Source organism: Oryza brachyantha, chromosome 3, assembly GCF_000231095.2.
Source record: "Oryza brachyantha chromosome 3, ObraRS2, whole genome shotgun sequence".
NCBI classification, from domain to species: domain Eukaryota; kingdom Viridiplantae; phylum Streptophyta; class Magnoliopsida; order Poales; family Poaceae; genus Oryza; species Oryza brachyantha.
In genome coordinates this window covers 3798998-3824541 of record NC_023165.2, presented here as the reverse complement: position 1 = coordinate 3824541, position 25544 = coordinate 3798998, and the positions used below count along the sequence as shown (strand labels likewise).

Genomic DNA, 25544 nt, shown 5'->3' with positions numbered 1-25544 from the left:
ATGTGGCCAGGGGGAGGCCGATGGATGGAGCCGACAGGGCAACGGAAATCTCGTGTGATTTTCCGCGGTAATGAAATGGATCGATCGGAGTGGTTGAATTTTTTTTTTCTCAAAAAAAGTTAGTGTGATAGGATAGGATGCGGCATGGTAGGTGCATACTCCCTTCGTCCCATGTAATAAGGGATTTTGATTTTTTGTTTGTAATATTTGATTACTCATGTTATTAAAAAAATTAAAAGTATTATTTACTTTGTTTATTATTTTTTTATTATTAAAAGTAGTTTAAGTATTACTTATAAATTTTTATATTTGTACTAAATTTTTAAATAAGATAGATGATAAAAATTATAAATAAATAGTCATAATCCTCTCTATTATGAGACAAAGAGAGTATGCATTTAGAATTTTTGAAGGGTAAGGATGATCTGCTTTATTTTTATTTAGTAGTTGAAGATATCGACCGTCTGACGTGGAGGTGGTGATGGCTGGTCCTATCCGAGGTAGCTGGTCAGAAACTCGTCTTTTAGCTTTTAAAAATTTGATCACAGCATTAGCGCGTATTGATGGCGTCGTTGATTCGTTGAGATATGTTTAATAATTTATCTCATTCAAAAAGTTTATATAATTATCATTTATTTTATTGTGGTTTGGATTTATCACCAAATGAATTTAAGTTATAACTTAAATTTTTACATACTTGCGCAAATTTTTAAGTAAGATAAATAATGAAACATGTAAAAAAGTTAATGGCGTGATCTATAAAAATATGAAGATAGTATTAAATAATTTTGTTTGCTAAAAGCATGTGTCATAGAGAAACATAAACCGTGTGTATTTGTGAAATCGTTGATACATTATATAGTGTCCAAATCTTAACTTCTTTAACTTATGACTGATGAGTGTTTTTTATTTAAAAAAATAGACAGGTTCATGAATCCATGGATTTATCAGATTTACTGTTGTATACTATATATCGGGTGTCTTCATATAATCATGAAAAAAGAGAAAAATAAATTAGTGGTTATGTTTTCTCGATTAGATCAGATACTTATGAGGTCATGCCGTTCACTCGTGCAGGTTCCTGGATGATGGACCGCGCCGTGCAGCTTTTTAATTCACCGTGGTACTTTTATAATAACTATATCTTTCTAGTTTAAATATGAACTATAATGACAATTTAGGGGCTATTTGAATTCAGGGACTTTTTTAGTTCATTGCCACATCAGATGTTTGGACGTTAATTAGAAGTATTAAATATAGATCGATAATAAAACTAATTACATACATAAAGGCTATTTCATTAGACAAATTTTTTAAACCTAATTAATCCATGATTAGTAAATATTTACTGTAGCATCATATTCTCTAATTATGGACTAATTAGGCTCAATAGACTCGTCTCGCAAAATAGTCCAAAGTATGTGGTAGATTTATTAATAGTGTATATTTAATACTTCTAATTAGTGTCTAAACATTCGATGTAAAAGAAACTTAGAAGGGATCCAAACACAGTATTAGAATGGAGAGGACAGTAGAAAAACCATTGCAGCTGGAAAAATGGGATGGCCCTTATTTGGTGATAAGACTCCGGTGCAAGTGCAACCAGAGACACTACAAACTGGCGCTATCAAGTGGGCAAGGCTGGCAGCCCTAAGCCGACAGGACATGCCAGCTGCCAGCAGAATAGCGGACGGCCGGCAGCGACGTCCTCCTGTGCATCGTGCGTAACAAGAGCTCATCGCTGAAGTAGTACTACGATAGACCTTCCGGGAAAATGGAGGCGGGTGCAGGGAGGCCGCACATGGTTGATGGTTCGGTCGCACCTCCTCCAACTCGTGTAGTCGTGTGCAGCCTTTGGAAACTGGGAACGAGCACATGCTTTCCAGTTTCCACACACACGACAAGGACTTCTTTGGTTTTTCTTCTGCAAGAAGCGGATAGTCTACATGATTCTTTGAGCCAGTGGCTTCTGGAGTGGAATGAACCGGTTGCATTGTTAATGACCAAATGGCAACTCAATGGCCCGCTTTGCAATCCATCAGCCATTATACCACATCTCGAGCTGCGTTTTTTTTCAATTACGGAATACAAATACACCAACATATTAGAACCAAAGAAAGGCAAGATGGAAGATTCATCTAGGGGCAACTCCAGTTTTGTATGTCAATTTCTGAACCAGTTGGGAGCGTACGACGCATTCAAGGGACCACACGAATATTTACACTGTACAAAGTAGTGAAACTCGTACAGGGAAATGTATCCCTATACGCAATAGCACATAACACGGGAACTAAGCTTCCCGACCTGAACTGGCGTTGCCCTCCGGCCCAAAGAGAAGAACATTATGGTTTAAGCCTCTGTTATGTGGTTCTTCTTCGCTTGTTTGCCCCTCTACAATCTGTACAAAGGAACAGATATACACTGCGTAACAGAGATCAATCGTTATACCCAACCAGCAACCAACAGCGTTAAGCTGTTTATTCCCAGCTCAAGCAACAACTTCAGCATCAGCACGCTTGCTTAGACATGTCATAAGGAGGTGTGCCAGCATACTCTACTAATCCAAGCCAACAACTGCAACAAGGCCTTGCAATTTCACCCCTATCAGAACATGAACTGCTTGTCTCTTGGATGAATTGGTCTTTCCATGTGTTCCCTTCCTTTTCCCGGTAGCTGGAGGCAAGAGCAAACCAAATCCCAAAATCAGATAAACACTAATAAAAGGGTATGTAGAAAGACAAAAGGCAAGGTTTAACACCACAGCCTAACTGTACCCAAAACATATCTATTTGAACCTGTGTTTGAGCCCTTATGCTGTAAATTATTTAGGATGCCCCACAATAACCAGTGAACAGTACCTCAGCAACTCAAGCAGTTGTAAATCAGCTCTGTGCACACTCCAAAGGATGTAAACTTCCTTCACCAAACTCATGCATCCGAAATCGTTCCAAAAACTCGAAAGGTCTACAAACATGATATAAACATTTATGAATGATAAGGGAAAGAAAATAATAACGACGTGTTTGATAATTGGAGCTAATATCATGCATGTCAGACCTAAATCATGGTAGAGAAATAAGAACAGTGGAACAAAGCAAACTGTTTCCCTCAATTTGGGATCTCTCTTCTTAATCAAATAAAGTGGAACAGTTTTAAGATTTACTAAGCCTGGATAAACTGGAAGCAACTAACGCCCTGTTTGTGTTTGTTTCAGCTTAGGATTATTGTAATCTGGAATGCCCAACAAAAATTGTAATCTGGATTATCTAAATAATCTGAAACAAGCAATTAGATTATTGCGCCAGCTTATTATAATCTAGAGCCCAGATTACTATAATCTGATAAGCTCCTCAAAGTATGCTTTTTCCAGATTATTGAGTGGCTAAAGGCTCACTACTCTTAGGTACTTTTAATTAATTATCCATATAAGCATGATTATCTACTTCAGCTTATAATAATCCAGCTTTATTAATTGGAAGTGGAAACAAACAGGCCTAATATACTTGAGTAAACCAAAAGCAATTTATTAATTGCATGTGACAAATCAACAACATAATCCCAGGCTAGCTCAGATGTAAAATGCAACAACCTTGATAGGGCGATTTTTTCATCAGCTCAACGGGAAAAAAAACTATCGAAACACAAAGAGCCTCGTTTGATGAATAGATTTTTCTTAATAGCATGATGCCATACACTTTTAGCGAAAACTTGATTCTAGCACAGCAAGGTATGGTTTGATGTCAAGCATTTGGTGATGTTTGTGATGGCTTACAGCAAAAATTCACGGTTCCTGGATAGCTTCCTCTGATTGTTCTCTATGACACTTGATACATCAATTTCAGGTCCAGCAACCATAGATGTAGCATTGGCATCTGGTGTCCATAACTAATAAAGAAGCAAATAAAATCAAATTACATTACATTGAAGTACTTCAAGTAAAAGCATTATCATATTTCAAAGAAAAAAAAACAGATTTCTTACCTTTATTGTGTTATCAATACCACTTGTTGCAACAGCACAGTCGTAAGGATGAGATTGTATACAGTTCACAACTGAAGAAAAAAATATGATGCATGAGAAGCAGTATCCAAGGGACAGCAAGGAATTAGAAACGGATTATACTAACCAGCTCCATCCCCAGCAAGCATTTTAATCAGCCTTCCAGTTCTTTTTTCCCATATGAACCATCTACCATCATCACTTCCGCTAGCAATAAACTCTCCTGTTGTAAGAGAAATGCAGCGTAGATGTCTTTAAGTTACAAAAATGAACTAGTATTTGACTCCATGGCTTTTAGAACACTCATATTAAACAAATGATTCTGTGTAACAGATTAAGTCAGTTTTACACAAAATCTAAAACTTGTCATTAATGAAAGGTCAGTGTATTTCTGGTACTAGAAAATGTCACTAAAAATGCAATTGGCTCATGGAATGGCTAGCATTTCAAAAGCAGGAATGCAAGAAGGAACATGCTAACCTTGCTCACCGAGAAAGCTAGCTTGCTTTATATCTGTCCCCACATTGCAGTGTGCCACATATCTTTGCTTCATGTCAATGGCAACTTCTGACTGCATTGCATAATGGGGAAATGGTGTTAAATCCATGTAATATCAGTGGAACACAGATATGAACATCAAACTATCTCATATTAGGTACTTCAGACAAAGCGGTGGTAGAAAAGAATGAACCTGATAAGCAGAATCATCGTTATGAGTGGGCTCAGCTGATCTGTTTTCACCAGAGTGTTCATCAGTTTGACTATCTCTTCTCTGGAATCTTAAACTTAAACTACCCCGGACAAAACCTGGATCACTCTCACGGCTTTCATCACCTGATGCTGACGTGTCAAAGTCCAGCTCCATTTCATCATCATAATCTGAATCCTCTCGGCCCTCCTGCGATGACGAGCCACTAGCATCTGATCTAAACAGTAGATCACTTAACGAGCGTAACCGCCCATGTCGTGCATCCGTGTTAGTATTTCCTACTTGATCCTTTTTATTCTTCTCAAGTTCAGCTGTTCAAACAAAATAAACCCATCAGCAAGTCAATATAATGCATCTAGTGCACCAACAAAACCACTAAGTCGTAAATCAGCAGATCTTAAATTCATGGCATTAATAAATCTTGATGCCCAAAGCTACCTTCATGGCATAAATAAACCTTGAATTTGATGCCCAATGCTAGAAAGCAATATAGTGTATCCATATGAGCAGGCATCACCAAAAAATACAACATAAGGCAAATAAACAATTGTAGGTTAATTTTAATGTGTTTCTTGTGAGTTTCTACCTTCATGACAACAACTACATAACATAGGGGATTAATAGAAGGTAACTTGGCTCAGTGCAAATATGGGAACCAATTTCATAACCATTTTAGCATATTATGCTGTTACCAGTCTCCATAAATCCAATTCACATGCTTTAAATTATGTGTGGCAAAATAATTGTCCGAGTCCTATGTATAATGTACCAACCTGCAAAAAGCCGCTCCTTGATATTTTCCACTTGCTTAACTGACTCAGAATAAGGTGGAACAATGATATTTAAGGCATCCACATAGTCAGATGCCTCTTTCAGCCTTCCTAACTACAAATTCCCAACATATATCACAAGACAGATGATGATCAGCTGATTTCAGCACTTCATATCAAAAAGAATTATATATGAATTACTTAGGTTACCTGTAATAGTGCTTCTGCCATGTACAAATGAGCTTGAAATGATCTGCAATCTATACACCTTGCACTGTTGCAATCCCGTATAGCCATGTATACATCATTTTTCCACCTCCTCTGTAGAACAATATTTAATGATTGTAATTTTTATTAAGAAAAGACTTTGTACAACATATAAACAGAATCAAGCAAACCTTTAGATACAATCCTGCTCGAGTACAGAAGCAGTCATGCTTCATGTTATCATCAATACAAGGGTCCACTGCCTGAAGCACTGTAGAGCATGCTTCAACCCCATGCATCAAGTTAGTGCCCATCTCAAGAGATTTTGTCGCAACTTGCATAAGTTTCTTGAACGCGTCTACCTGAAACGGGTGCCATTAAAGGCAGAGCGGTTCAACATGTCTACCAGACGAAGCAAACAGTGTGCAGTGTGGCATGAATGCGTGTGTGTGTGCGCGCATGCACACACACACACAGAGAGAGAGAGAGAGAGAGCGCTGCTCACACTACACAAATTTCTTGAAGCTCTGTTTACAGGAAATTTCTGTTGTTTTGGAGTCAGATTTGCTGGCTCTTTGTTAAAAGGGGGTAAGCATAGTTGCTCCCGTACATCATCTGCTGTGTATCTCACAGAACTTGTATTTTCTGAACCAACAAACAAATTACACAATTATTATAATATAAAGGTGACAATAGAGACAGACAGGCCAAAACGAAGCAAAGGTATGATAACCAAAAAGGGAGCTGATTGATCATACCTAGGTCAACATCAAATAGATATACATGTTCACCACTGTAGCTCAACAGAACTTCCTTACCATTTGGGCTGAACGCAACATGAGTTAGATGCAAATTTGACTTCCTCTGGTTACAATGCATAGGGCAAATGTTAATGGATATAGAGGAAGGAGTACTTTCATTGCTTCAGAAACAACAAAGTCCTTAGAATGAAACGAAATTGCCTACTCTAGGTTGGATGGTTTAAGCTCTAGGATAATTTTTTGGATAAGTAAAAATATTCCAGAAGTAAGTCTATAAAACAACACATATTTAAGTTTCATCCATGACCATGCAATACAAGTTTATCCATAAAACACATGTAACAAATCATAAAACTGCTCAGAATAACAAAATTATCAACATTGACCTGACTATCATGTGGAAAATCTCATGCTAAAGAAAAGCATCCAAAAACGTTTCATGTGTTCTACTAATATCCTACCCTGAATTGAAATAACAAAGTTCAAAACTTTAAATTCAAGATTTACAATCAATTTGGTCAACTTTGAGCCAGCGTACAAATCAGACATATACAGTATTCCATCCAGTAAAGAAAAAAAGAAAACCATTTTGCCAACATTTGGTAAAACTTTACAAATTTAGCTATTGACTTCTCTTTCTAGATTGGACATGAAATTGATATCCTTGATTTGTCTTAATTTTTTACCATTTTTCATAAATTTATACCCCTCCGTTTCATATTATAAGTTACTTTGGATTTGTTCCAAGTCAAGCCTCTTCAAGTTTGATTATCAACTTCATCTTTTTGCTTTTGCTTATACTTATAACCCAAAATTTGAATTTTTAAACTTAAATTTAGAGTTGATTATGAGGTTTCTTCATCATAGTTTATTTTTCAGCCTTTGCTTTTAGATCGTCAAGAACATGTATATAAAAGTTTAGTCACAAATTATTTTTCGTTTGCAAATATGTCTTTCGCATTTTCCCTCGAAAAGCCAAACAATGACCACCTAAGTTTATAGAAAAATTTAGTAGCATCACGACACCAAATTAGTTTCATTATATCCACCTACAAATTTATTTTTATAGTATATTTTTTGTGTTGAAAATGCTGCTATATTATTCTATTAACTTGGTCAAACTTGAACAAGTTTGACTTAGAACAAACCCAAAGTGACTTATAAAATGAAACGGAGGGTGTAACAAAATGTAGTGGTCGAATGTGTGTTTTGCATACTGGATTGATGTCCAAAACGCTATATTTATTTATGACTGGAGGAAGTAACATACCAAACGAGAACTGCTACCATCTTTACCGTACACAATTAGAACAATAACAACACACTTAAGAACAGTGAACTTACAGTATCAGCAAGGTGCATTGGACAGAACATTTTAATACATGGTGGTGGTTCTTTTTTAGCTTGACATGAGCTCAATGGTGGAAGCATTCTCCTATCATACAATCGTGCAAATGCATCACTGCATAAACATCAAGTTGTAAAGTAAAGTTATTCAGGTTTAAAAAGCTTCTCAGAATGGACTAATGCATAAGAATAAGTTAGGTCACCTCCCACCAACAAGGAGCTGATGGGGACGAACAGAGCTAATATCACAAGACTTCAGTGCCAATGGCTGTCTGGGAGTATCAGCTAAGGACTTCTTTGCTCCCCATCGTAGATCTAGCTGCCACACAGAAAATATACTCAGAACCAACCACGCAACTAGACAAGTCAATTTTATACCCAGTTTTTACCTTAATACTGTATTTAATTAATTACCATTAAAATTCTAGGATTCACCCCCAAAAAAAGTACAGAGCAGTTACCAAGCCTAGAAGAAGGTAAGGTGAGAGCCACTATATGATCATAGGCTAAAATGTTTATACAACATAGTCCAACAAAATGCAGCATTACAGGTTCATCCACTTGGTAATAGGAAGTGGTGTACAAAATAAAACTTAAGCCCACCATCTTTTCGCTTATGCTTATCCTTATAAGCCAACATTTGAACTTAAAACTTAAATTTGGAGTTTATTTTGGGGTTTTTCATTGTAGTTTATTTTCAAGCCTTTGCTTTAAGATCACAAAGAACACGTATAATTTTTTACCCATAAATTATTTTTTATCTTTGATAAACCGTTTCACTTGTGCTTAATTTCAGAGAAACAATGAGGTTGTAAAGGGTAAATCTCAATTACATGTCAGCTCAATAGTTCAGGAAACAACGAAGAGATCATTTATAAATTCTGGAAAATATTTGCTTGTTGTCGTTTAGGACCTCCAGATCATTCATTATAGTACTAAAGATTACAGATTGACTGCAATATAGACTCATACAGGGTTACAGAGCTGCTCTTATTAGATCCCAGTTCCTAGTGGTAACCAATAAATCGAAACAAAAGAACATTTAAACCAAACAACAAAAATACTCCCATAGGTAAAATTTATCATGGGTTATTAAGGACCAAACAATTTCTCAACCTAGACAAAGTTGCAATGTAAGATGTTATGAATCAAACCAATTTTTGTCAAAGAGCTGATTACTCACAAGCACATTACGGCATTCCTGATTAGCAGATCTTGCACGAGGACAGGAACTGCACTCCCGAAAATCATGCTGTCTCAGAGTTCCATCCTCACTTGCACTCCATACTACATTAGGGTTACCAATTTCAACCTACATATCACAAACAATAGAAAATATTGAACAATTGAAGACTCAATCTACATGAAACTAAAGCACATCTATAATTGTGTAAAGACAGTACTAAGCATCATTTTTTTCTCCTTCTACATCAGTTCATTCACAAAATACCAAAGATCTATGTCAAGATAATGCAATGAAAAAAAAAACACTTTCTTTCATGATCTAGAGGTTCATTCCAAAGGTCATATCAACATGCAGTCTTACAGCTAGTTTCTTGATCCTCCTAGAGTGGCATTGGTAAACTGCTGCTGGTTCCATAGAAATTTCTACAGGCCTTCTTCCACTTAAACGAGACAAATTGAAAACACGAACCTACAAAAGAATCAGCAACTCTCTCACAAAAAATAGAAAATCTCAAAATAACTGGGACCAGAGTGGCAGAAAAATGAGAACATCTAGAAAGGTTGTACCTCTGCGTCTCCTGCTCCTGAGACTACTACTTCATCAGATGTTTCAGGGACAAATTTTGTGCAAAATATGTTTGCTGAATGGCCCGTCTCAATGTCATGCAACAACTGTTGATTAGCATAACTCCAGATGCCGATCTGCAGATAGATGTTCATACAGCAATAAACTGAATCAAGCATCAAAATCTCTGATTTTACTAATCCAAGGATATACCAAAGAATTAAGAGTGCCAGCCAGACAGAGAACTAACTACAACTTAAGTCACCTGCTGAGCAACATGCCTTTTGCAACAAGATTGCCTAATACTGTTCATATAATTCTTCCTTATAGTTATAGCTCAACAAATAGTTTAATTTGATCAAAATAAAAGAAGACAAAAACTCATTGCAAACCTCTTATGTTTCACAGAAAACTAGAGTGTTCATGTGCTACCGTATACTTCAAGCAGAAAATGTTACTGAATTATTAACATAGTAATTTAGTTATATAAAAGTAGCATCGGCAGGGCTTTCAAAATCCAAAAAGGGTGTGCAAATATCTCAAAATAGTTTTTAGCTCTATATAATGTTGGGGAGAATTAGAGTTCAAGTGCCAACTACTGAATGGAAATATGACAGAAGAATAAAGAACCTACTAAAGTTAGCCCTAGCCATACTTAGTTCAGAAACTTACTCTAGTGTCATCTGACCCCGATAACAGAAGTGAGCCATTTGAATTCCATGCGATAGCATTGACACAACCTAGGTGACCCTGTTGTATGGCATGGAGAAAACCAAAAAAGGTGATCATGTAAAAGAGCTAGAAGACTTGCATTTTCTTGAACATACATACAATTTCCAATAGAGGAATAAGGTATTTCCATGCCCTTGTGACAAAATAAGTAGAGCAACAAGAAAATGATATTCACGTACCTCCAACTCTTTTTCTAAAGCAAGCCTTTCTACTAGAGATGAATGGAACTGCATTCTCTTATTAATATCCTGAAAAGGAGAATCCGTTATTTGCATCTAAACATTTAGACAACACACCTACAACACATAAAGTGGTACGATGATCAACATATGCAAAATGCATCACAAAATGCAAGACCAAAGAAACATTAATGATGAAAGAGGGCCAAAGTGCTCAAAGCTGCACCGAACTACTCAAATTATGTCCACCGTTGAGAATTGATTATTAAGATTGTCTCCTTATCACCTCTGTTTCCCAAATACCTCGAACCACCTACCAGTGTTGCTGCGCACTGGCAGGTCATACACCTTAGAACTTCTCGTATGCCCTAAATTTTCAACCAACAGCAGAAGCAGGCAATTGGACCGCAGCAGCTCACAACAAGTCGAGATATCAGATATCAAACAGCAAAGGAGAGTACCCCATTATCCATAAACCCTTGAAACTCTCAAACGTGTCGATGAACATATATCTTAAAAAGAAGGGAGAACCTAGAGAACCCAGGAAACGCCACGCGATCCTGCTCGAGCGATTCGCCGCCCCCCACACCACAGCGAACCCCCACCACCGCACAGAGTCTCCCCGACGAATCGCCCCAATTCGCCCCCGCCCCCCAAAATGATATCCACAAATGCCACGAACCCTAGCACACGAGAAGGGGAGAACCGCCCCGAGCCATCCCGAGGGGGCACTTACGGTGGTGCCATGGAGGCCTCGGGCTTCCAGCAGGTCGGTGACGCTGCCGTCCGCGAAGCGCCACCGCACCTTCTCCATCTCCGTGGCCGGCGATCTAGTAGGGGTTGAGGGCCAGGCCTAGCAGCTCCCTCCCGCTTCGCCGCCGGCTGCGCGCGCCGCCCCGATCGCCGTGGGCGGTTTGGGGGGGACGCTTCTGGAAGCTTTGCGCCTTTCGGCTTCAGGGGACGGGAATGGGTGGCGCTGTGGGAGGGGGGGTGGCCCACTGACGCGTGGAGCGAGAGGACGGATGAGACGTGGCATTTGCCTGTCAGGTGGGGCCAGACCGTCACATCATGGCTAACAGCTTTTTTTTTGGGCGTGAGATAACGAGAAAAATGTATGGGAATACCATAGCTAACACTCTTTTTATTTGTTTGCATGGGATAAATATGCATGGCTGTTAAAATTGTTCGATCATGTTATCTAGTTCTCCGTACTCATTGAATATAAATATAGAGTATTTTTACCATCCTTGAGTAGGTACCGAGAGATATTAAAATTTTATTGTAAAATTTGGTATTTTTTTTGGTATCTTATGCACTAAGAGATACCAAATTTTACATTAAAATTTTGATACTCACGATACCTTCTCAAGTACTATAAAATTACTTATAAATATATATTCAATATTTTAGTTTTCGTTTTAGTGCCATAGCTGAATCAAATATCGGTCATATGACTAAGCATGGCTCGATGTGAAGCTTTTACGGAGGTGTTGAGTTAGTTAGGGCACACAAGGTATAAAGAGCACCTGGTCTATATAGGTGAGACTCCCATAAATAGTCTTTGTTGTGGCAAATTTCATAATATTTATGGATAAAATGAAAAATAAAGTAAGTCCAAAATAAGAAAGAGTGTGAGAGCATTTATTCTTGTAGGCAATCCTATGGAGTACTTTAGTCATTAATGTTATAATGTATAAAGATAGCACATATAAGAACATTTATTACATAATAACCATTTTACAGTACATTACGGATGTCTTAGGATTAAATATACAGTCATGTGTTTTTAATTGTTCCTCATAACTCACGTTCTTACTTGGAAGTCTCCTCGACACATAAGGAGTGAGCCGGTGGTCGGTAGTGAACTAGAATGAGTCAAGGCTAAGAGGGTAGAGATGTGCAAATGCAACGAATTCATGGCACATTGAGGGTTAGGGTTTGGTGATGGTGAGCAACAATTGGACGATGAATTAGGGACATGGTGGGAATTAGCGATTTTGGGAGGAGGATTTGATTTTTTTATGTCCTTATCTCGAAAAAGATTCATAAAATCTCATGCTATTTCATAGAATCCCAATGCTATAGAGAGTAGAAAAGGCCGGTGTGTCATTCATAAATGTAAAACTAGTATTGGTTGGTCGGTCCATACGTGACGTTAAAGGTATAAAATTTTCTCAATTTGTAAAGTGGACACTTCTACAACAAGATTTTCATGTTATATTCATTAATTTTATAATTTATTTACTTAAAATCTATAAAAACAGATAATAATTTAATCCAAAATCTCAGATGTCTCAAACACATCCTGTCTTTGAGGAGGGGTATGTGCCAATTCAGCGATGGAACTCCCAAAGCATCCATCATGGCTCTACGTTAGCACTCGTTTGAACAGTGATTCTGTATTTTAAGGCCATGTTTAGTTCTCAAAAACTTTTTCTAAAAATATCACATCGAATCTTTGGACACCTAAATAAAGTATTAAATATATATAAACATTAAAATTAATTACACAGTTATGGAGGAAATCATGAGACGAATTTTTGAGTCTAATTAGTACATAATTAGCCATATGTACTACAATAACCAACATGTGCTAATAATGGATTAATTAGACTCAAAAGATCCGTCTCGCGGTTTCCAACCGAAATCTGAAATTTATTTTATAATTAAACTACGTTTAATACTTCAAATATATGTAACTATACGCATCGACATAACCTTTCTCCCAAAAAATTTTACCATCTAAACTGGGCCTAAGAGTGCGAAAATCTAGATGAGCCTAAACGATACAGCCGAAGAAGCTTAGAGACTAGTCATGCTACTCGAGATTAATTGATTGATAGAAATGTAATTCCTTCCCTTCATTTCATATTATAAATATATATTTTTCAAGGATTACTTAATTTTGAGATTAATTGATCAACAGAAATGTACAATATGTAGTCCGTAGTACAACCCCAATTAATTAACAGTACAAAACGTCGTCAGCTCCGCATTCCTTGACAGCTCTTCTAAAACGGCTGATGTGACAGCCTGTCAACCTACGATGTTACAGAGTAGAGTAACCACAGATGACAGATCTATCATTTCCTCGTTGTCCTTCCAGATGTAGCGACAGACATCAGGAAGACCACAGAAAAATAGCACAAAGAATCATGGTGAAAGAAACGTCAAACAAATAACAGCGGCTGCACCACAAACGCATGACCTGACCGTGAGACCGAAGAGAAATCAGGTAATAGTTGCATGGGGAACACTATACGCACCAAATTTATCTCACCTTCAAAACTTTCTCTATTTGATTCTGGTTCTGCAGATATGTACAGGTCAATGGGATTCAGTAGTTCAGTTCTGACACTGATAAGTTAATACAAAGATAATGTACACGACGAGCCATTTTGAGACGAGGGGGAGATATCTCGCCCTTTTTACAGCGGGAGAAGCAAAGCATCTACAAGGGGAAACGCCAGGCCACAATGGCAATCTACCTGCAAAATTGTGTTGTAATGCCACCTCGAAAATTATTGCCTCTGTTCCATAAGTTTTAGGTTTCGCCTGCTCAGGCTCTCAGAGGGTCGGTGGCGTGGGATGTTCTTGATAATCTTCATCGCGTTCCACCACTGTGATTCCTCCGAAGTTCGGCACAGGGATCTACCGAACAAGCAATTTCCTCAACTTTCCTCCCACTAGTAAATGCCTTCGAATGAATATTTCGAGTTATGCCTGTGCTTCTACAAGCAAGCTTAATGCCAAGGTCTCAATTTCTTCAGAATTGATGCCGAGTGACAGCCTCTGAAAAGCAGTTGCAAATGTCCTGCATGATCATCATAATCAGCACTGAAGTCTACGGCAGGTTGTCTGTGTTCCAATGCACTTCAATGAAAAGATTACTTAGAAGTTACTCGTAGAACCCAACTCACATGTTACGACGGTATAAGTACAACAGTTACTCATTTGAATAGTCATCTGCAAAGTCTTTAATTCTTCTCTTGATAGTCTGGCGGAGAAGAGGGTCATAAAATAAAATCAGCATGGGCACGTCAGAAACCCAAGTAAAACAAATCAACATAAAGGCAAATTTGACTGGTAGAGAAATTTATTGGGATAAGTGGCAGAGACTCTTGAAGGGACACATACATACCTGCAACTCTTCATGAAGTAATCCAAAGACTTTCTTCATCAATTTATGCCGCTGCAGGATATATGTGCACAATCAGAATCAGGATGAACTTATATAATCAAGGTCAAATAAAATTTCATAACATTCTACATTCTTTATTAGTTCCCTCCCTCATCTAACAAGAAGAGTTCGAGCATGGATAGATTGAGCTGTAATGATTATATAGGGAGATGCAGGCAGAAGACGTACTGTGCCTGATTCATGATACATGTCTCTGATTCTTTCCAAAATTCTGTAATACAGATCCTTATCTCTTTCTTTAGCAGAATTAAGATCCTCCTGAATCTTTAGGAATTCAGATCTGTAAAGAAAATGTCAGTTACAGAAGGAGATTGTAACATGAACTATTGAACACATGACAATGGAGTACTAACAGAACTTGGAATAACAAAATTTACACAAAGAAAATAGTATCAAGGGAGCTTAAATAAGAAACTTAATGCATACCGAGTTTTCTCAATCTGACTGTTTAAGTAGGAGTAAACCTCATATTTCTCATTGTACTCCTGCACATAATCTTTGTATCTGAAAAAGAATATAATGTGTTAGTTTTTTTCCCTTCACAAACAACAAAAGAAGCAAAGCATCAAAAATGACACATTGCCACAAGTATCTAGTACGATTTCCAAAATGTGATTTAGGCAAAATTATTCATTGTTTATTGGCATGGAGTATAAGTAGAATGCATATTCGACAGAATAACACTGCTTAAATGTGAGATTAGTCGTACCAATTATAAAACTATACAATTACAGACAAAAGACATGATGGGTCACTCGTCCAAGTGTAAACAGTCTCAAACAGTCAGTAGAATATTCACAATGGACCTCACATATCTAAAAGCGCAAACACCAGTACAGTTCAAAGAAGTAAAGTAGGGAACACAATGGATGTGGGAAGTTGTAGACTGGGTAATCCATCATTTTGAATACGACAAAAGTTTCATGATTCAGAGTTCTAGTGTCCTAGACTTAGAGGGACCACATCAATCCATTTTTGGTGGTTAAACTAAAATCAAGTAATATAACTGCAGAACAATTACCATTAAAACAACAGTGGGAAGGATATTGTAACTTACTGTGGTAAATCTTTTATTGGACCTTTCAGTTCTGGCTCATCTTTATCATACTTTGAGAAGAATAAATTATCTTCATCTGAAGAACTGTCCATTCTCTTTCTACTGGCCTCATTCTCAATCAAAGAGTTATCCCTACTTCTTTCCTCATTTTCTGCTGGGGAAATTGATTTCTGTGTTCTAGAGCCTATGGCATTCCTACTACCATTCTGAGGAAGCTTATGGGTGGTTTTTTTCTTCTTTGAACCTACATGTTCTAGCACTCCACTCTGCACCATCCTTGCTTCCTTTTTTCCTGGTTTTTCTCCTGGCTCATCTGGATGTAATACGATCTCAGCAACTGTATTATCGGTTTTTGGCAATTGGTGACTCTGCAGAACATTTCCTCTTTGTTGGGGCCTAGAATTATCAAAATCATATGCAGGTGTTTTCTTGGGGAATCCTTCCTGGTTTATATTACCTCCCATACCAAAATCTCGAGGTGATGGTCTCCTCTGATCTTGAGAAGAGGATAGAGAGCCCTTTCGGTTCACCATAGTGGGAATGGAGTTGTCCACATTGGCTAATTTACCATCAAGTGACTTTGAAGAACTATTTCTTTCAAATTGCTTCTTTGTCCTCCCAGTCTCATTTTCCATAGAAGCCTCACGGAATTCACCCAACTCAAGATCTGAAAGCTCTCTCTGAAGCACCTTTTTTCCATGAGGTGAACTATCAACATTATTTCTTTGTGAATTTGATGGATAGCCATTACTTTCAGTGGAACCAGGAATCGGCATTACACGGTCTACACCATCATATCCTACATTTGCTTTGGCGCTTTTCGCTAAATTTATGGAATACATGTCGATGTTAGCATCTTTCGAACGTTTAAGCATTTTATCCTCAACTTGGGGCCCACCATATCTAGCTCTTTTTCTTGTGGCAGAATCATCAGAGTCGTCAAAATTGACATATTGGCCTTCAGCATGCAGAACTCTTCCAAGGTTACCATCCAAACTATTCCAAGGCTTCTGCATCTTATCTGCCTTTTTCTTAGAAATTGATTTCTCAACCTTATCTTGTGTTCTCTCAGATTGCGTTGCTTGGTTAAGTATATTTGGGTTTTGATTTATCTTCAGTAAATTTCCAGAAACCAAAGATCTTCCTTTCACAGCAGGACTGCTATCATGTGCATGAAGATCGCTATGTGCATCCCAGCTAACATTCCCTGTCTCCTTGCTCAGACTCTCATTCACATGTTTGTCAGGAGGCAAAGTCTGTCTGTGCTCTGATAATGAACTAGTATTTCCTGAATATATATCAGGCTTGGGCCTTTTGGCACTTCCAGGCATTGTACCCGAGTTCTCATTGCCAGAGCATCTTTTCAACTTGGATTTGGAGCCTTTCTCAATGATCCTATCCTGACCATGATTTGATCCATCCTTTGATACAGATTTTATCCTACTACCATGATGTTTAGTAGATTGGCTGGGTTCTTCCTTGGGTAGGTTTTCACCACTTGGTGCTAAAGAGTCACCAAAAAGGTCCTCATAAGACATTTCATTTGCAGCATGCTTGCTATCAGTTTTACCAGGATCTATGCTGGCATTTACCATGTTCTTGCTTCCTGGAATTTCTGGTGGCTCCTCAAAGTGGCTCACATCGATGCTATCAGTTGGTACAGCTGTATCTTCTGACTCGTCATTGTTGTTATTGAAATTGTTCAAATCAATGTGCGGGGATGCACTCTTATACTCCAGATTTGTTCCAATGTCAATCAGCTCATCATCACCATCTAGTGCAGTCAAATCTCTTGGCGAGGAAGATAATTTAAGTTCATCTGCTGCTTTTCTATGTGCTCCTCCTTTATCATCATCACTCGTAATATCTACAAATGCATCTGATCCTTCCTTGCTGCTTGATGAAGCATCACTATCACTATCACTACTGCTCCCGCTGCCACTTGCAGCACTTCTGCTTTGGCTCCCACTGTCACTTCCACTGTCACTGCTTTCACTATCACTATCACTACCGCTTCCGCTCTCACTAGATGTGCCTGCTTTACCATCACTGCCATTATTGACTTTTCCGTCTTGTGCAGCAGAAACTGGGGAGCCCCCAATGTCAATCCTCTCGAATATATCAGGATCATCCATTTTTAAGTTTTCAGCAGGCTCTTCAGTATTGTCATCCAAAGATCTGTTAGATACATCAACATGTTACTGTTCAGGGCTTGTGAGAGAGAATTTGAAAATTGCAGGAAAAATAATTGAACAAAACTAAGGAGAAATCGTCATTGAAACAGTGCCTATAAGTCACAAGAAAACAAGGAACTGAATTCGTAGGAGAAAAAATTGTACATTCCACTGCCAGATGCATGCTTTTTAGAGCTTTCTGCCTCTAATCCAGGTTTGAGAAAATATCTCCCTGGTGCTTGGAAATTTGCAATCTGTAAGGATAATAATGTATTGAGTATGCAACATAATATAGAGCTACAGTTCCATTAATGGAGAAGACATGTTGGTGAGTAATGTTAGCCACTCACATTCTTCATGCTACTCTCTATTTTCTTTGAAGCGTTAGGAAATTCATCTGCAACAGCTTTCTCCAGGCCCTGCAGATATTTTAACAAATTTTATAAACAATAAGCACTCATGGAGTAAACCTTTGTGAATTAAGTATACAGATTTACAAAACCAAAGTCATCTATCCAGCTATGAATATTACAGTCTATCATGTACATAAATTAAACCAAGAAACAACAATATTTAAAAGGATCAATCAATGAATTAAAATGCCATTTAATACTTCAACGCACTGAAGTTCTCAATGATAGGGGAAGGGTGCTACTTTATCAAATTAGTGACACCCATATAAGTTTCGAAAAATCCATTTTACTACCTTTATACTATCGGTTTGACTCCAATTTTTTCAACACCTCGAACTATAAACCATTTAACCTTAACCCTTCCAATTCTCAACAACAGTTCAAAAATATCCTGAAGAATACCCTCACAGACAGGTGAATCAACATGGCACTGAGTGATGGGGTCACCATCGCTGTCACCTTACCAAGGATCACCAGCAAAATTGCCTCTTGGAAACATGCCACACCATTCAAATGTGTGTGATGGGAGACTTGGAATAATGATTCAAGATGAAAAATGGCAAGAGTATGCAACAAATGGACCATATGGAAACATGAGCTATCCACCACATTGTCGCCACTCACTACAACCACATTCGTGTGTTATACAAGGTAGTAGAAGGTCATCGCAAGCTGTAGCAATCCACTATAGGGCCACAGGTTATATAGCATTACAGATACCGATTAAGTTATATTGGTATATGGTGCACAGATAACAAATCATAATGTATGTGCTCATGCATGAACACACACATGAGAGAGAGAGAGAGAGTACCTTTAAATTTATTCCTTTTGGATTATCTGAAAGTACAGATACCAAGCGGTTTTGTAGTTCATTTGTATTATCATCAATACTTGCAGAAACAGCACTTGCTCGGCGATTTATTCCTTGAGACATCCTATTTGGGGTTGACTTCACGACTTTACTATGTTCATCTTTATTCAAATCGAAAGGTGTTATGACTTCATTATTTGCATCTGATCCAACAGGAAGTGAATGAATGCTCGATCCAGGTTGCTCAGGAGAAAGTGCTGGTGAAGTGGAGAAATTTCCTTTTGGTATACTGTTAGACAGCTTCACTTTGGAAACAGATTTGGTTGGAGCGATAACAGCAGCTGGAGTAGGCCAATGGAAAACATATGCAGTTAATTATTATGAGGCAATGCAGGGTTCTCTTAGTGGAAGGACATGCAAAGGTCTAAAAAGAAATAAAACAATACAAACGAGAAGGTCAAACAAGATTGAAACCTGGATTCTTCTTGAAAAATTCTTTCTTCTGCTTCCAGTTCATCCTCCGCATATTACCTGGAAGAGATAACAACATTAGATTACATAGTCTGAGATCTGACAAAAAATTAGCCATTATAATCTCTAATTGACTTTACGCAAAGACCAGAAAGTAAGTTCAGAACCATCATTGCTATCACACATAAAGATATAAAGGATATTTACATACTACTGGTCCAATGCTAGTAAATGAGCTCAGCCATATACTGATGCGAACAAGATAGTTTACCACTTCACATATTTCAAATACAGATGCAAAACTGAGGCTGGAAACAAAATCATAATCCATGATGAAAAAGAAAAAAGAAAATCATAGTTCAGAGCACAAACCTTCAACAGCTGCAGCAGCCATTGACTTGGCCTGACTCTTAACAGATGGATTTGCTGGGTCCAGCACAATTGATCTATAACAGGAAAAATTACAAGATGTAAGATATAAAATCATAAAACAGAAACTTTGAGGAAAATCTATTCATCAGGATGATCATTAATCAGTAGACCAGGAGAGTTATGGAACAGGGAAAGCAGACAAACTTTCGAGATTTTGAGAGACGTTCAGCCTGCTCTGAGCGCATTTTCACAAGGTTCTTTGCTGATTCATCCAAAATACGCTCCACATTCACCTTGCGCAAAGCAGTGCCACAGTCCAGAAGCAATCCATTTCCATCCTCTCCACTGTGACGTTCTTCATAAATATCACATAATTGACCGCGTTCATATGCCCATGTAAAGTTGAATTCTTTGCCACCAACATCTATAATCTGGCAGGAAAAATATCTTTCAGTACCAAATTCAACAATAAAATGCACAGGAGTAATTTCCATATTGAATCTCATCGATATATGAATTGTATTTGGGCTAATCTAGTATTGCTAAAAGCATACCAGGCAGGTTGCAAACCACTGGGAACTACCTTACTGCCCCCTTCGTATGCACAAAATAAACATGCATCCATTTCATGAAACATGAATCACATTGTGCTAGACTGCTAGTGGAGAACTTGTGAACAAGTTGATCTTCCCAACCAACTTGCAAAGTTTAAAAGGGTATATCAACTGTGAAACAATAATAGTTAACAATTGTACAACCACAAGTTCATATTGCCAAAACAAGACAAAGAAAGCACAGTAGATGACAGAAGAGATTATTGTTGTATCTAAGAAGCGTGATAGATTTTCTTTAGAAAACAAAGTAAAAAAAGTTCAATTAGGATTCATAAATGTCAGAGATAGTTTCACTAGAGTAAAATGTCACGCAAGCTAGAAAAATAAGAATATGAATAGTCTTGATAGAAGGGATTCTTTGGATTTGCTATTTGAGATGAGCTGAAGCCTACTGAGGACAAATACCCAACATTTGGGTGATCTACACTTATTTAGTACAAAACCAAGTAAATGGTTTTGAAGAAAAAACATATAAAATATACATAACTACCTGTTAGAAATTATTAAAAAACATTAGTGTGCTATACCAAAAGAAATATCAACGACCATAGATAAAAGATGTAAATGAGAAGTACATGAGCTTAACATGCCCTTTCCTAACTGCTAGCAATTACAAAAGTAAGGTTCGATAAAACAATTCCACAAAAGCAATACACCAGTATGGATCATCATTCAGGAAACTTTGAGGAACCATAAACAGCTTAAGAATCCAGATTCTTCCTAGCCAAACAATGGAAACCTCAAATGATAATTTAACAGCCTACTGAGCTCTGATGAAACAGACTAAACGCAAAATATACAAGAAATTCCTTGTCATTTCTGCATTACTATACCAGGTGAAACCATATGATTCATTCCAAACCAGCAAAGGGGACCTACGCAAAGTGAAATCACTTGATAATGATCAGGCAGGAGCTGGATTTGAACAATCCTAGACAACCTTGCAGGTAAACCTGCCAGGGCAATTGAAGAGCTCACACTCAACAGAACACCGTAAAACCATCGCATGTAATAAAGTGAAATTTAACGATCCTAACAGCATTTGGGCTAAGAGTCCAAGACATCATCATGCCAAAACAGTTGGGTCTCTTGGGCACCATGCAGTACATTTGAGCAATATTAATGCAAATTACACGGTGAACTAACCTAAACTCAGGAACGATGTTACGGGAAAACCAAAAACTGGCATTTCTGACAAAAATTAATCTCGAGTTATGAACTTACGATATGCCATAACTGTCAAAACTTCGAAATTGGTTAGGTTTTTAAGTTACAAGGAAGTAACGGGAACAGAACTAAAACGACAGAGTGAGAGGGAGGAGGGGGGGAGCTCACGTTCTCCGAGCCTTTAACGTTAGGGCTGAACTTGATACGAGCGCCGCTACCGGACTCCTCCGCCCGCCGGATCTCGTCGACGAGGTCAGGGGTCAGCTTTATAATTGCCGCAAAGGCCGTCCGACCGCTGGGCTCGAGGCTGAACGACTCCTCACGCCCCGCCGCCGCCGCCGCCGCGGCGGTGGCTGCGGCTGCGGCGCGACCGCGGGGAGGCGCGGACATACCGCCGCCGCCGATAGAGGACCCGGCCCCCCGGCCGCGGCCGTGGGGGGCCGGCGGGCGCTTCGCGGCTCCGCCGCCGCCGCCGCGCCCGCTGCCACGGCCGCCGAGCTTATACATCGCCCCCGCGGCAAGCGGCGCCGCCGGCGGGAGGGGTGGTCCGTGGTCCTTTTGGGGCTCGCGGGCGGAGAGTAGCGAAGACGCCGAAGAGGAGGCCGCAGAAATCGTATAAGTTTTCCCTTTTTCGATTACCGTTTTTAGTTTGGATTTTATTTTTTTGCTTTTGTATAATTGTGTATTTGTTGTTTGGGTTGCGTTGCGTTGCGTTGGGTTGGGTTCTTTTCCATTTCTAAGTTCAACCACAATAACAACCTTAGCGAGTTAAACTCTGACAAATGAAATGACTAGAAATGAGTCTAATTAATTATAGATAGAAAAAAATATGCAATAAATATGTGAACACAAATGTAGATCTTCACTGCATTGTTTCATGAAATATTCATATCTGGTGCAAGTTAGAATAGATTTTTTTTTGCAAAAATACATATAGCCTCTAAAAAATAATGTATATCTATATATTAATATCAAGAAATCCAAAAGCATAATTCATTTGCAAGTCATGTGCTCTTTTTTTTTATTTCTGATCATTTAGGAATAATTGGTTTAGCTAGTTATGGATGGATAAATGTTTTGTGGAGTTCCGTTGCTGAGTATTTTAGCTACCCCTTGACGCAGTCGTAACTAGCTAAAATTAGCGCACATCGCTATGTACGCACATCATATTCATATAGCATGCATTGTAACGTAATCTCAAAAAAAAGAGTAAGCAAATCATAGTAAAAAAACCAGGCCGAAGGTTGCTCCGCTCTAGCCGTTGGTTCTCATCGATTCACCGTTGGGTTATTCGTTAAACTGCTGGTTTTTAATTTATTAATATTATAATTAATTTATATTATTTTTAATATACAAACATCACAGATTAGTCAAATAATAATCCAATATATCTATTATTATATGGCTATAACAAAAAAAATCATAACATGTTAACCTAATAAATTCATTATACAATATTGTCATATGATAAATTGATGAATTTAGACACGTTCATCAATTGATGAATTTAGACAAAACTAGAAGATCTTATAATATGAAACGAAGGTAGTACAAAAGATGCAAATTGATACAAAAGAGTCAATGATGTTTACCGGGCACATTGTTTTAACGTACAATAATTGGTAAGCTTAACAGTACATTATACATTATAGAAAACAACAATGTCGGTGGCAAATCATTAAATCGAGATAGGTGGACTCTCTCCTACATAATATGTCATTTGTTCTACATAGTCATAACTCGTGATGTCACGGTCTTATGACTTTCCTCACCCCTTAGGGCAATCACAATGTGGTTCAAAAACACATATTTAGCAAGAAAAATTTCTAAGACGCATTGTGAGAGCGAGGAGTATTTTCTTCTACTTAGTAAGATGTATTGTGAGAGCGAGGAGTAACTATTACTCAGTCATACAATCTTCGTTTCATAGTGTAAGATGTTTGATATTTTTGATCGTAACGTTTGACCATTCATGTTTAGTATAAATATAAAAAATGATAAGTCGTGCTTAAAGTTCTAAGTCACAAACAAAATACATGATATTTCTATAATTCGGTCAAACATTGTAAGAAAAAATCAAATATTTTACATTATCAAATGGAGGGAGTATTATTTATACCGTGTTTACGAGTTCAATCAATTTCCTCCGTTGACCGGAAGAGTTAGCAGGAATTGAGGATTGATTATATGTTTGAGTAGGCCCCACCTAATACTGCCGGGCCCACGTTATTACCGAGCTCGGTAACAAACACACACCGGGAATGCCCTTAGATAATCCTTTTTAATTGATGATTTATCGAACAACGGTAGGTTGTGTTCTTTTGCACAACTTTTTTTCTAATTTTTTTCTGTATCTTAGACGCAAAGGGAGTAGCTATACGTAAGATCTAATTTATATATATATATATAAATATAATATAAATAATATTTTTAATTTCGCAGTAGTTAATTTTATCGTTTATACCATTATATAAAAATAGATAATCTTTCATTGTCATCTAGAAAAAGAACGCTAAATTGTGGCGTGGTGTAGAAAAGTTTTTGACAACTGCATATGCTATAATAACCTCCAGTTACCCCAACTGTCCGGTTTCTCGCTCTTTATTTTTACATACAAAGTAGACTAATAGACATAAGCTGGAAAATCGTAAATTTTCCGAGTTGATACTCCACTAAAGCCCTTCTTATTATCCCTAACTTTCCAAACAGTACCCACAGATTGGCCAAAAGAACACAATGCGCCCCGGAGCAGCAAGCAACCGGCATCTGGCGCTCGGGCGTCACAAGCACAAGACGCGACCAAACACCCATATGCAGGCAGGTGAATCTCCACACCTCACGCCCGATTCGGAGACACTGGGCACAGGCGCATATGCCTGTCTGTCTCGGTTGATCCCATCCCATCCCCTTCCGAAAAGCAGCTCAAGAACAAGAAAGGCTCCTCTCACACTGCTCAAGTCTCCGATCAGAAAAAGAAGAAAGGGGGTCCGGTTGCTGAATGCTGATGCTGTCAAGTAAAGCTTACCCAGAATCCAGCGTGCCACTAGCCAAACTACGATTAGGTTAATTGAGCTAGTAGTAGCTGACGAGCAAGCAAGCAACAATCCAGGCAGCACTAGTGCTGCTTGCTGGCTGCTGCTGCTGCTAGTGCTTGGACCGGATATGTACGTACCACGAGTGACAAAAGGCATCTCATCTCTCTCTCTCAGGCCTGTTTAGATCCAGCATTTTTTGACAAAATAGATCTAATCACTGGGGTAAGAAAATGATAACTTTGTATTTGGCATTTGACAGTCTAAGTAGTAAATTTCACCAAAAAATATATAAGGACGCGGACCACCTCTCACTTTTGTCAAAAAAATGGTAACTTTTGCATGCCTCTAAACACCAACATGTAAAAATACAATGTCAAAACTTTTGCCACCAAAAATTTTGCCATTTGCTATTTCAAATGCCTCTAAACAGAGCCTCACGGAGAAAAGAAAGTGGTCACTGGACTCCATTGATGCTCCCGATCCCTAGCTGTTCATATGCTGTAGTTCCTCGGCAAAGGCCATTGATTTCTTTGCTTTCATCAAATGAAAGCAAAGAACCTAAGGAGATACGATTCCTACGCATTGGGAACGCATTGGGAAGAAGTTGTTCGCCAAAGCACATTAGGATTGTAATAATGTCATCTCCACTTTAATACTAATAAGAGGATTAGCGCACTATAGTAATCATCGACATAAAAAGGGCGTCAACAACCAGCTATGATGAGGGAATATGCCTCCTGCCGTGGAGTTCGGTCTCAAAGGACTACAGGAG

General features: G+C 38.2%; 1 protein-coding gene across 1 annotated transcript; it reads right to left on the bottom strand.

The window, feature by feature from the left end:
- Positions 1–1993: 1993 nt before the first annotated feature.
- On the bottom strand, positions 1994–22244 carry LOC102709260. The gene is made up of 35 exons (XM_040522807.1): positions 21906–22244; positions 20161–20387; positions 19957–20030; positions 19588–19644; positions 19114–19454; positions 18237–18305; positions 18052–18140; positions 15713–17890; positions 15082–15159; positions 14824–14935; positions 14596–14646; positions 14405–14451; positions 14178–14268; positions 13735–13764; positions 12263–12319; positions 11191–11295; positions 10455–10523; positions 10216–10293; positions 9546–9680; positions 9340–9447; positions 8977–9105; positions 7997–8112; positions 7791–7908; positions 6444–6549; positions 6191–6330; positions 5877–6047; positions 5689–5799; positions 5482–5593; positions 4691–5019; positions 4480–4570; positions 4127–4222; positions 3982–4052; positions 3773–3885; positions 2859–2964; positions 1994–2673 (listed from the first exon to the last, which is right to left on the bottom strand). The coding sequence occupies exons 1-34, from the start codon at positions 22242–22244 to the stop codon at positions 2883–2885; spliced, it is 6120 nt and encodes a 2039-aa protein (XP_040378741.1). The 3' UTR covers positions 1994–2673; positions 2859–2882.
- Between the last annotated feature and the right edge of the window lie 3300 nt (positions 22245–25544).

What these genes read in the sequence shown, in the direction of transcription:
- LOC102709260 (XM_040522807.1), bottom strand. Translation starts at nt 22,244, where the DNA reads ATGTATAAGCTCGGCGGCCGTGGCAGCGGGCGCGGCGGCGGCGGCGGA. An exon ending in TGGCAGAAGCACTATTACAG is followed by an intron (nt 5,594 to 5,688) that starts GTAACCTAAGTA and finishes GGGAATTTGTAG; the next exon opens with TTAGGAAGGCTGAAAGAGGC. An exon ending in AGGAACCGTGAATTTTTGCT is followed by an intron (nt 2,965 to 3,772) that starts GTAAGCCATCAC and finishes TCATGTTTGTAG; the next exon opens with ACCTTTCGAGTTTTTGGAAC.